This window comes from Salmo salar, chromosome ssa06 (assembly GCF_905237065.1).
Source record: "Salmo salar chromosome ssa06, Ssal_v3.1, whole genome shotgun sequence".
NCBI lineage: Eukaryota > Metazoa > Chordata > Actinopteri > Salmoniformes > Salmonidae > Salmo > Salmo salar.
The window spans coordinates 37,336,200-37,348,728 of record NC_059447.1 but is presented as its reverse complement, the minus strand read 5'-3'; the positions used below and the strand labels follow the sequence as shown (position 1 = coordinate 37,348,728).

Sequence of the window (12,529 nt, the reverse complement as noted above, 5' to 3'; positions counted from 1 at the left end):
ATTTCCAAGTTTGATCTGTGTTCCTCACTTATGAGAGAAGGCGGGGGGGGCTTCTGGCGTGGTGGCTGCATCCATGGCAACGCTGTCAACCAAACTTTGCAAGTCAGTGTTTTCCTGAGTTAACTGATCATGAAAACGTAACACAAGCGTTGTCGAACACAGCCAGCGTACTGACCATGTAAATGAACTGACCACAAAAAGATTAATTAAATAACATTTACTTGCTCCAAAACAGACACATATGGCAGTACAGATAGCATGTATGAGGAAAAACAAAAGCAATCTTAATTCATTTCATAGAGCAGCACCTGTTGGTCTATACAGAACATGGGGAAAATCTACCATCAGACAGGTGGCTGCACTTGGTAATGGTCACTAAAACACAAAATATTGAGCAGCAGTTTCAATCTTAAAACAGACCAGAGGCCAAAGATATGATTGAGAAAACAAGAGTTTAGGACTCCGAGGAAATGATCAAGCTTTAAAGTATGTACACAGCAAAAAACAAAGGGATGTAGTCAAAAAGCCCACAGAGGGGAAGATGAGATGACAGGGGGGGAAAAAAAAACAACTGTTAAGGCTCAAGTGTAATTGCAGTTCCCATCAGAAGTCAAGAGGTAATGGTGATCACAATCAAAATGTCAACTAGATTATTCTTCACAGACTAAGAACTCAAATCACTGGACCAATCATAAGCTTAATTTCCATGCAAACCTTCCGAGGCAGACCAAGTAAACACTTGTTAAGAGTCACTGGACACTCCCATCATAGTAACACTTTAGATAGGAAGTCAACTTCTCCTGGACTGGAAAACTGGATGGAAATTCTACAACCTGTTTCAGTTTGTCAACCATCAGTGTGAAACTGTCAAGCTTGATTTAATATCAGTTTAGCCTGAGGATAAACAGCCCCCCCTGATGGTCTACAGGGGAGGGACAGCCAGCCATGGGGGAGCCAACCTAGCCATGGCTCATTAATAAATGATAGTACAGTTAATTCATGTTTAGGCTCTGGGTGGACAGAGGCCACAGGTGTCCCTGCTTACTGTTATAATCTGTAGATATTAAAGTCTGGATAAGGCACAGCTACCATCCCCTCCGAACGAACGAGAGCAAATCAGGTGCCATGGTGGTTGAGATGCAAATACTCAGCCGACAAAGAGCTCACGTCAACACAGAATATACAAGATTCTGCAGAGAACAGAGTGGGGGGGTGGGGAGAAGAAAAAAAAAGTAGTGAGAACAGTAGAAATTCAACAAACCTGGAGAATTGTGACCCACCCGTGCCCTCCAAGTGCAACACTAAACATTCAGTGCAGAGAACGGGCACCCAAATGAGATGGAGAGGTGGAAGAGTAAAGGGTTGAAAACAGCATATTCCAGACTAGTTTTTTGGTAAGGGGACAATTTATCCAAAGGACAAAAGACAGAAAGAGAGTACTGCTACACACTACGTGAATCCAAGTAAAGGCCTGAATCCTGTCCAGACAGTCACTACATAATCCCTGTAAGAGGAAGGAGTGAAAAAAAAATCCCATCAAACAAAGTATATACAAAAATATTGGGAGGCAAAACTTTTTAAAATAGAAACCTGTTGACACCATCACAACAGGAAGAAAAAAACTAATACAAAATATAAAAATTAAAATAAGTGCTCAGCCAACCAATGAAGGGAATACGCAGAGGAAAAAAAGACCTGAAATCAGATTTTACAATTATTTTCTTATAGTACAAGGTAACTCCCAGTTTGTAAACAAAGGGATTTCCTGATAGAAAAAAAAGACATAAAAAAAAATCAAAAGGATAAAACTTCATTTACAAGCACACTGAAATCATATATTTACAAAAAAAACATCAAAACTCCCATACACTGGCACACATTGTTATGTCCCGATTAGCGACAGGCTGCAACCCCAGCGCCCTCCAGGGGGTCACTGGCAGGAACACAAGTGAGAGACCACTGGACCGCCAAGCCCAAACCTAAAAGCTGATTGGAGGAGCTCCGGGGGGGAAATGGAGCCATGAGCCACATCCTGGCTGTTAATTGACAACTTGTACAACAAGCTTTGATTGGTTTACATTAGAAGATACGCTTGCGTTTCAGGTAGGAGTCAGCATAGTGGCCCCCCAGGCCCTGGGAGTGTTGTCCCACGTAGCCCCCTTCTGGGCTGGGCTCTGGAGACGGGATCAGACGCTTGTGACCACCAATGGGAGTCTAGAGGGGGCAGAGACATAACCACTGTAAACGCCATGGTGAAAAATGGGGACAGAACAGGAAATGGCAGACCAACCGACAATGACAAAGAGGCACACTGACCTTCATCCCCAGACCAGATGGGTACATGTTAGAGTGGCTCACAGGAGGCATGCCCACAGCCTGAACAGACAAACAGTGTTCAGTGATCAAAACAGAACCACAATGCATTGGTCTCATCTGAAAAGGAACAATATGTACGTTTTGATTTCCAGTAAAGACGAGCGGCTTGGGTCTTCGTCAGCGCAAAACTAAGAGGAACAAACAGGCACAGTAAAGCCCGATCTATCCCTTCAACTTTGACACAGTCCACTCAAACAGAAAGATGCGATATCAAACATCCGCATGTGACTTCACAGGATTCTGCTACAAAATCTCTGTAGGACACTCCTCCGCCATTTTGTTTGTCATCGTTCTGCCAGCATGGCTACTGTGGTTATGCAACAATGTGCGGCTTCAAGCATATCGGATAACGTGTTGTCCGCATTCGTCTGAGTGGACCAAGGACACGCAGATTAAGCCAATAATTTCCCGTAACATTTTCAGCCCAACTGTTTCATAATTTAGATAGCACCCATGTTGGGGACAAGGCTAGCCAACAGATGTCAAGGCATCTCCACTAAGTCTAAATAACAGAGGTCAGCCTTTATATTTTGATCAGACACCCAATCCTCATTAGATCTGTTGATTACATTGGGAAGAGGCAGAGGAAAAGTCTAAGCAGCAGTGGGGGTGGGTGTCAGTGTGGGCCTACCTTGTTGAGATGGCTGGAGGGGAGGCTGCCGGGGCCGGGTGCCACCGAGCTGTAGTAGGAAGACGAGGGAGGGCTGGGGGGGTAACTATAGTGGGAGGCCTGCTCACTGTAGCCGGGGTGACCAAACCGCTACAGAGACATTCATCATGTTATTCTGTGCTGCATGTACAGTTACACATGTATATATAAAAAGACAAGACTACAAAGGGGAGTGGAAATTGAAAAGGCAAGAGATGCCACAGTTTGAAGGCTGGATGTGAATAGTGGCGATGGTAGGGTCTCTTACCTGCTGTCCGAACCCTGCCAGAGCTCTAGTGTCCAGAGCCTCCTGCTGTTCATACAGATGGGCCAGAGGGTCCTGGGGAGAGAGGAGCCAGACGCCATTAAACCTGCTGCTCATGTAACCAAGTTAAAACCTGTTAGTGATCCCGTTAGCGGGATCAATTTGACAACATCCAGTGAAATTGCAGAGCGCCAAATTCAAACTACAGAAAAATCTATATTCAAGAATCACGAAAATATAAGTGTAATAAATCAAAATAAAGCGTAACTTCTTGTTAATCCAGCCACAGTGTCAGATTTCAAAAAGGCTTTACGGCAAAAGCAGACCATGTGATTATCTGAGGACAGCGCCCCGCATACAAACACATGAAAATAATTTTCAAACAGGCAGGTGGCGACACAAAAGTCAGAAATAACGATATAATAAATGCCTTACCTTTGAAGATCTTCTGTTGGCACTCCAAAATGTCCCAGAAACATCACTAATGGTCTTTTTGTTCGATAATGTCCTCCTTTATATCTCCAAAATGTCCATCTATTTGGCGCGTTTGATTCAGAAATACACCAGTTCCAACATGACTACAAAGTATCTAATAAGTTACCTGTAAACTTGGTCCAAACATCTCAAACAACGTTCCTAATCCAACCTCAGGTATCCTAAAACGTAAATACATCGATAAAATTTAAGACGGGATAAACTGTTTTCAATACCGGATAAAAACAACGTGAAGCGCCTTCCAGTTCACACCCACCAAACAGTAGAATCCATCTGAAGTGACACTTAAAGAACAGCTGTACTTCTGCATTTCTCAAAAGAAAAACATCAAACAATTTCTAAAGACTGTTGACATCTAGTGGAAGCCATAAACTGCAACCAGGTTCCTATTAAATAGAGCTTTCAATAGAAAGCCAATGGGAAATACTATGACCTCAATTTTTTTTCCCCTGGATGGTTTGTCCTCGGGGTTTCGCCTGCCAAATCAGTTCTGTTATACTCAGACATGATTTTTAACAGTTTTAGAAACTTTAGTGTTCTCTATCCAAATCTACCAATTATATGCATATCCTAGCTTCTGGGCCTGAGTTACAGGCAGTTTACTTTGGGCACGCTTTTCATCCGGACGTGAAAATACTGCCCCCTATCCCTAAGAAGTTATTAAGATTGTACCATACTCATAGTCCACAGCTGCAAGCTTTTTGGTGGCGCATCTGGCTAGTACGTTGTCAAGCGGGCAGTCCCGTGTTTGCGAGGCAGAGGACCCTAGGTTCAAACCATTGTGAAGACAGGGTAGCCAGACAGGAAGTGGTGCTGATAAGCAGGCCCACTGTGTTCCGTCACACTAGAAAAAAGTCCATGCAATGACCACTGGGCAGCCAGGGAGGTAAAAAACCCACCTGTGGCCACAATGACCTTAACCAAGACAGCAGTGTCCTCATATCAAAAAGACATCAATGACTAAGCATTCTATCACAACACATCAGATCAGCCAGGCCAGGCACTAGGGCTGGACAGTGAAAGTTATTTTTTATTTCACCTTTATTTAACCAGGTAGACAAGTTGAGAACAAGTTCTCATTTACAATTGCGACCTGGCCAAGATAAAGCAAAGCAGTTCGACAACATACAAAAACACAGAGTTACACATGGAGTAAAACAACATACAATCAATGATGCAGTAGAAGAAAAAAAAATAAGACTATATACAATGTGAGCAAATGATGTGAGATAAGGGAGGTAAAGGCAAAAAAATGCCATGGTGGCAAAGTAAATAAAGTATAGCAAGAAAAACACTGGAATGGTAGATTTGTAGTTTGAAGAAAGTTCAAAGATAAAATATAAATAATATGGTGCAAAGGAGCAAAATAAATAAAATAAATAAATACAGTAGGGGAAGAGGTAGTAGTTTGGGCTAAATTATAGATGGGCTATGTACAGGTGCAGTGATCTGTGAGCTGCTCTGACAGCTGGTGCTTAAAGCTAGTGAGGGAGATAAGTGTTTCCAGTTTACAGTGAAGGTTAGAGGATAAGGGGAACCTACCTGCTGTATTGGGGAGTAGTCTGGGGTGTAGGACTCCTGGTAGCGCAGCCTGTAGTTAGAGTGGATGTTCTGTGTGCGCTGGTTGGATGAGTTGCCTAGCGCTGGTCTCTTCCTGTAAGGGTGGGGCCTGCAGTTGGCGCCTGAGTGAAGGACGGCAGGAATGGAAAAGGTGAAAAACCCTACAGGTCAGTATTGGGAAGGAATCAGAGCCAAACTTCACAGGCTGCAGACAGTAGGAAGGGCAGCTCACCGGAGGATGGGAACAGGCTGTGGACATTGAAGGGGTTCTGGGGAAGATTCACATCGTTGGGAGGATGTCCTAGTATGGACACCTATTGGAGAAGATATATATAAAAAATATATATATATAAAAAATAAAAAAATAAAAATCAGGGGACTTGATGTTATGTAATGAGGCACAATGACTTGAGCATCCCTGCTAGTAGGGACAATATTAGAAAAGTATACAGAGCATTTTAATCATCATCATACCCCAGGTGCTGTAAGCCCCTCTGCCCCCATCACTCCACCCAGGTGGGAGATGGACATGCCCTGGAGAGTGGGGGAGGTGTTCTGGGAGAAGCTGGTAGGAGACTCTCTGCCCAGGGGGTGACCCATAGGGTCTGACTGGAGGCCCAGGGATGGAACCACACCGCCTGGGGACACGAGACAAACACCTTATTACTATAACACCCCATCACTACACTGTAGAGAGCCCTGAGATTACACTGAAAATCAATACAACACTAAATGACCTAGATAATAAGTACTGCCAAAATCCACTACATGTGTAAAGAACCTGCAATGGGATCACTAGCAGAGCAGCAGGGCTAGCATAGCATGCATATGCTCAGCATCAATGTAGAGCGTTGCTGTATATGATAAATAAGCCAAACTAGAGAAACGGCTACTAATGAGTTGTTTTGGCAATACAAATAGACTTTAGTCATGCCAATAAAGAATTCTGAATTGAGATGAATGGAAGGCCAAACCTTGAGGCAGGTCTCCCAGCAGATGGACTCCCTGCTGGAGAGGCATAGCAGCCAGAAGGTTGTCCCCCATCAGTCCTGCCTGTAGGAGACATGAGTTACACACACACGCCTCAGTGACCCACAAGATGCTAAAATAGTCTACATACCAGATATTTACTGAACCAAAAATGTCACATTTCAGAATGTCACTCAGAATTCACAGTAAAACACTTCAAAACCAAACCAGTTGCACATTAATATTACTAGAAAAGCACCTCAAAAAGGCAGCAGCAGAAAGAAACGCTTTCCCCAAGGGAGAGCATTTACCAGCTTTGGTTTAGGGAGCAGTCCCTTCGCGACAAACCTATATCTACCACACGCACATCTACACACACACTCAGTGATCACTCACACAGGGAAGTAGTCGATTCTCTTTATTGTGCAGCACCTGAGCCCAGAGAAGATGATTCCCCAAAAAGGCTTGCTGATAGTAGAGGAGAGAATAAAGTAGGAGAAGTGTGGATGAGAGAGACTAATGAACCAACAAGAGGGGAGAGGAGCTGGAGGAGAGAGAGGTGGTGAGTATGCAGGGCATGGTATGCAGGGTACCTGTTGAACTTGGGCCTGGTTCTGGAGGAGGAGCTGGAGCAGAGCAGCAGAGAGGGCGGGGTTAGCCAGCAGCGGCATGGTGGGAGCAGCACCAAGGAGACCTGCAGAGAAACCATTTGACCTTAAGACCTGACAACCTATTCATTCGCCACGCAATATGCATCCTTGTTGCTAAAATTCTAATAGTTTGCCTAATTTCAGTTCGTGACAAAACAAGCAAGTGTAGAGAATCATTGTGTGATCTAAACCGATGTGAAATATATTTTCAGCTGGTATACAAAACCAAAAGTAAGACTCAAAAACAAAAACCTTAATGAGGAGCATAGAAATTGCGCACATAGAAAATATCGACCACTTCTTAGACTTGCTTACAATGAGAATGACAGAGCTATAACTCACATTTCTATGTGAATTTGGTCAGGTCGCCAAAAAAGTTAACTGTTGTAGCTTAAAAGCACGTGTCAAACTGATTCCACGGAATTTCTACGGGTTTTGGCTCCTCCTTTGTACTTGATTGATGAATTAAGGTCACTAATTAGTAAAGAGCTCCCCTCACCTGGTTGTCTAGGTCTTAATTGAAAGGAAAAAACAGCAGAAACTAGGCCCACCATGGAATGAGTTTGACACTCCTGCTTTAAAGCTTACCCCCACACCAGGGTAAGAGACCCCTACATTGACTTCCTTTAGAAAATGGCATGATCTTACTCACCTTGTTTCCTGCCCTGGGTGAGGGGGTTGAGCAGCATCTTGAGGGTGGCAGGGTTACTGAGGCCTGTGAGGATCTGCATGGCTGTGGGCTCAGGGAGGAGACCTTTCCCTCGGTTCAGGGCCTGCGGAGGGGGAAGGGGAGGAGAGCCATTCAGAACAGTTGTTTTACCACAGTAACATAAGGGAGCAATAGTTCAAACATATGGTCTGGTGTGGCAACCAAGAGGTCTTTACCATGGTCTGGGCAGCGATGAGGGCAGCCAGCATGCTCCTTCCCGGGGGTCCAGGGGCACAGAAGGAGACCCGGATGTGGGTCCCGCCTAGCGCCCTGCCGTCAGCCTCTCTCTGCACCTGCTCAGCCATCTCCGCCGAGGAGAACTCCAACATGGCAAACCGCCGGAAACTGTCATCCTGGCCCTGAGCCAACTGAATAAAGGAAAATGAAGTTAATTATGCATTCCGTCCAAAACTAATGACTACGTTTGCCATTTAAATAGGTTTACACAGAATTCAGTAATATTAAACATCTTGGCATTGTTAAAAAAAAAAAACATCCACACTGATTTCCTTACAGCAATTAGTAGAAAGGCGTATTTGATGCGATGGTAGAGACAGTAGGTGGGATAAAACTGAATCATGCCCAGTGGCATTCTGTAATATAAAGTAGAGAAAATACTTGGGACTTCATGTTCCCAAATCTTCTCTCCATGGCAAACCGCTACTACTGGAGTCTCAATGTTTAAAAGCAATTACCAATCAATTCTCTCCCGTTTGTCGTTCTACAAAAAGAGGCAATAAACAATGTATCAAGACCAAGTGAGCTAAGAAAAAAAGGAAGAGCTTCATATTCCTGAGTTTTAACCTGTCCAATAGTTAAATTGCCTCACTCACACTATTACGCAACAGTGTTCAGCCAGACCTCGAACTACTGTGCCCTATAGGTATATGAATGACTGTGTGTATGTGTGCTTGTGGTGCCAAAAGGACACTGCTGTCTCATTCCAGAAAGGCCTGTAGGGCCAGAGGCCTGCTGACTGACACCACCTGGGAGTCAGGTGGTCATCACCATAGAAACCAGCAATGCTCATTGCTATAGAAACAGAGTGGCCACAGGAAAAGCAGGTCAAAGGTGAGGGCTCGAAAGCCAGATTCATACAAAAATACTCCCATCTACAGCCACCTTTATGTGAACTGCCCAAGACCCTGTCATCACTACAGATGCCCCATGTTACATGATAACACAGCCACCTCAAACAGTTGTGTCAAACACACTTGCTCAGTATAAACAAAAGCAGTGTTTCCCCTACATGCACATAGTGGCAGTCCACTGCCGTTTTTAAATCGTGGCCAGCACTGAAAATGTAATTAATATACAATAAAAAAAAGTAATACAAATATTTCAGGATGGTAAAACGTTCAGTGTAAACCAGATATAAAGTATGTAGACAAGACCATGGAGATCTATATATATATATTTTTTTTTTATAAAAGAAGATCTTTAAGAACTAACAAAGTAAAAACAGTCCGGGACAATTTAAAATTCTGAAAATGTCACGGCATTGGCACTCCATTGATTTTGTTATAGGTTTGAGTCACCCAGAGAGCATAGGAAAAAGGTATAAGCAATGGCAAAGTGTATAATTGCAAGAAATTTGCTCTAAAACTACTAATTTTCTCTGCACAATGGCAAAATGTGTAGAATTGCAAGAAATTAACTTTAAAACAAAATGGTGTTTGAGGCCAAGAGGGCCTCTAATACCGTGCCATTAGCCATGCCAACGCTAACTTTGCCACCACTGCTAAAAAAAAAAACCTAGGGGGAAACAGTTGGAACAGCTTTCATGACTAACAAAGTAAAAAGAAGTGCCAAAAGTACAAGCAGGTACGTTCTGCTTGCTACTAGAGTATACTGGAGCCACTCAGATACAAATTGAACTGAGAAAAGCTACTAGATATATACTATCAATGAGAGCCAGATACACATGTTGAATCCTCTGAAAATATCAGTGCAAGTTTGTGTGAAAGGGCGTTGGAGTTCCTGTGCGCGTTCTCGCGTGTGACTGACCTGGCAGAAGATGGGTGCGTGCGTGTCGGCCAGGGCATTGCTGAGGTCCTGGGCAGTCAGCAGGCTGGGGGGCAGACGGTCCACACAGAGACACCTGGAGTGCAGCAGGGGGTAGGTGAGGGAGCCCACCTCAGTCCAGTGGACGTACAGCATCCTGGAGCCCAGCTGCTTCCCCAGCAGCTCAGACTTAGCCCTAGCCGCAGAGTCCTTCTTCATGTACTCCACGAAGCCGTAGCCCTTGGAGTGGCCAGTGGAGGCGCTGTGGACCAGGAAGCAGCGCTCCAGGTTGCCGAAGGGTCTCACCAGCTCCTCAAACTGCTGCTGGGAGAAAGCGTGGGGCAGGTTGGCGATGCACAGCAGCGCGTCGGTGGGCTGCAGCTGCACAGAGATCTCCCGCTCCCGCAGCATGTGCTGGTGGAACTCTTTGATGGCACATTGTGCCTGCTCCCCATGGAGCAGTGTGACGAAAGCTGAGGGGAGAAGAGAGAATATGAGCTAAGACATTGTGAAGAACTATGTGGAAGGTTACATTGCTCAAAATAGGAAGAGAATTGAGGAATCTTTGTCTAGCTCTGTCAGAGAGCCTGCTGCATCCAATTAGTCTTACATTTTAGTCTTTTTTTTTTAACCTACCTGTTCCCTTGTATTTGTCCACAAAGCAGTACTTCAAGTCATAGTTGCGCAACAGCTCATGTACCTCCTGAAAGGGAGAAAGTGTGGTTAGCAACAATCAGTGTTTCCCCTATGTTTTCCACAGCATTCTCCGGCCAACATTTTTAAAAGCCCTCCTTGGCCTGAGAATTTTGCTGTTTTGAAGCTAATTTCCTGCAATTCTACACATCTTGCCAGGGCGTATGCAGTGTTCTTACACCATCTGCGTGACTCAAACATAAAGATGGGGGCCCTATGCCATTTTAGATTCTCCCCATCTAGTTTTGATTGTTGGTTCTATCATATTTTTGGGCATGGAAGCAACGATTTTGCAGTATTATTAACTTAACCTAAATGAATACCATTACCTTTATAATACATTAAATGGGTTATTCTTTAACACAGAACAATAAAAAAAAATACATGTGATATTCCCAGATTGGTACAGGTCTACTTTTAAACATACAATGGTGTAGTATTGTAGGCATAAATTATGCTTAAAACTAAGTGTTAAACACTACAATCACTTGAAAACATGACAAACTAATGTGATGTGTGAACATCCCTAATCTAAAGCCATCTGTGGTGTAGCTCCAGCTGCATGTCTACTTTTATTCACTGACCAGCCCAGGGGGAGGGTCGAGGCATGTCCAATTAGGGACAGTGTGACATTGGCAAGTGCTTTCCACAACAATATTTGAGTATACACCATCTGTAGTACCTAAATGCTCAAAACAATTTAGGATGATTGCTTGCTTACAACAGGTGTCTTTGCCAATATGAAACAAAAGCAAAGTCCATCCCCAGCTATTGGGCAATGGTGGAAAAACAGTTTCCCATTCACTGTGCTAGGAGAAATGTTGTTCCACAATGCTTTGCCTGTTCCACAAACGAATCGCAATGCTGTCTAGCATTTTCTGAAAGCGGCTACGTTGCCTCTACACCTTCAACCCTTTGTCACTACTACTCACGCTCCCATCTCGAACTCCCAATATAAACCCACTCAAACAATGAAACGCGCACAGGCCACAGTTCCCCACGAGTCAAGCACATTCCAACAACTTTATTTTAACAAAATGTTCCAGGGCCATGAAGTTTGTTTCAATGAGGGACATTAACTAAAAATAATTTAACGACAGACTTTCGAACTAGTCACATACGATGCATGTCAATCCATAGCCTGACAATTACTGGTCAAAACAAAACAAACAGTTTTGCTAACGTTAGCAACTAGCATTGCCTTTCCGCACGAGGATTTTAATTCTGCACTTTCAACTTGTCCATCAACCACGCGTGATGTTGGAGTGGGCAATCGCAGTCAGGCCGTGAATAACCACCAAACACCACCTACCCACGTAGCGGATACTTTGAGAGCTTAAATAAAAGTTTATTCGCGACATAATTAGTAACGACAATTAGTTCGCAAATCATTGTTAGTTACTAGGAAACTATGCTAACTAACGTTAAGATAAGCTAGCTAACTAGAATACAGACATCACCAAAAGTCAGCGAACTGACAACTGGCAATATAGTTAGATGTCAATTTCATGGCATGGGTATAGTTATTTATCTTTTATATAACGTTAGATTAACGAGTTGTATCCTGGGCTTGATCTGATGAAATTACTGACCCGCGTTAGTTTTCTAACGCTAGTGAAAACTAAAATAAAGTTTAGGAAACTTACCTGATTGCTAACATCGGATGGCAGGTTTTTAATTATGATTTTCCGGCGATTGTAAAACTCTCGACGAGTTCTGTCCAAGCGACTCTCAATCTCTTCAGGGCTAAGCGTCGTCAACTCTTCCTCGACCCTTCGCTGACACTCGTTGTCCGATGGTGCATCCCCATCACTGGGCTCGACTTCGGGATCCCTGGATACCCAATTCTCGTGTTCGACAGCGGGGTCATAGTTTTTGTGAAGTGGACGGCTAGCGAAATTGGGCCCTGCGTTTGGATTTTCTTCTCTGGCAGCTGCGCTAACGGACACCGCGGCCGCCATCACCTTTGCTTGAACGTTTTCTGAAACTGACAACACCGTCAGATTTGAAGCAGTTTAAACAATACACACATAGGCGCAACTCGGTTTCTAATTGGACGAGAGGATGCATTTTTTTTTTATACCACGTCACGTCATGAGCGGGGCGGGTAGTTGTACTGGAGCTTGACTGTCATGAATCAGAACCAGTGATGCCCACTG

The 12,529-nt window shown here is 44.0% G+C and overlaps 1 protein-coding gene across 2 annotated transcripts; it reads right to left on the bottom strand.

The window, feature by feature from the left end:
- Window positions 1-202: 202 nt before the first annotated feature.
- LOC106607219 (ribonucleoprotein PTB-binding 1) lies at window positions 203-12,379 on the bottom strand. 2 transcript variants are annotated; one of them, XM_014203946.2, is made up of 15 exons: window positions 12,017-12,379; window positions 10,314-10,380; window positions 9,681-10,150; window positions 7,850-8,041; window positions 7,617-7,737; window positions 6,908-7,008; window positions 6,711-6,782; window positions 6,320-6,398; window positions 5,820-5,983; window positions 5,578-5,659; window positions 5,328-5,467; window positions 3,294-3,365; window positions 3,008-3,136; window positions 2,317-2,376; window positions 203-2,214 (listed from the first exon to the last, which is right to left on the bottom strand). In XM_014203946.2, exons 1-15 carry the CDS (start codon window positions 12,329-12,331, stop codon window positions 2,080-2,082), a joined length of 2,199 nt encoding a protein of 732 aa, XP_014059421.1. In that variant the 5' UTR covers window positions 12,332-12,379; the 3' UTR covers window positions 203-2,079. The 2 variants fall into 2 exon arrangements, with proteins under 2 accessions (XP_014059421.1, XP_014059422.1); XM_014203947.2 differs by lacking the exon at window positions 6,711-6,782.
- Between the last annotated feature and the right edge of the window lie 150 nt (window positions 12,380-12,529).

Excerpts from the sequence above, each read along its gene's own strand:
- LOC106607219 (XM_014203946.2), bottom strand. The coding sequence starts at position 12,331 with ATGGCGGCCGCGGTGTCCGTTAGCGCAGCTGCCAGAGAAGAAAATCCA. Across the intron at positions 7,738-7,849 it reads TCATCGCTGCCCAGACCATG|GCCCTGAACCGAGGGAAAGG; the intron begins GTAAAGACCTCT and ends CCCCCTCCGCAG. Across the intron at positions 5,468-5,577 it reads CAGCCTGTTCCCATCCTCCG|GCGCCAACTGCAGGCCCCAC; the intron begins GTGAGCTGCCCT and ends TCCTTCACTCAG.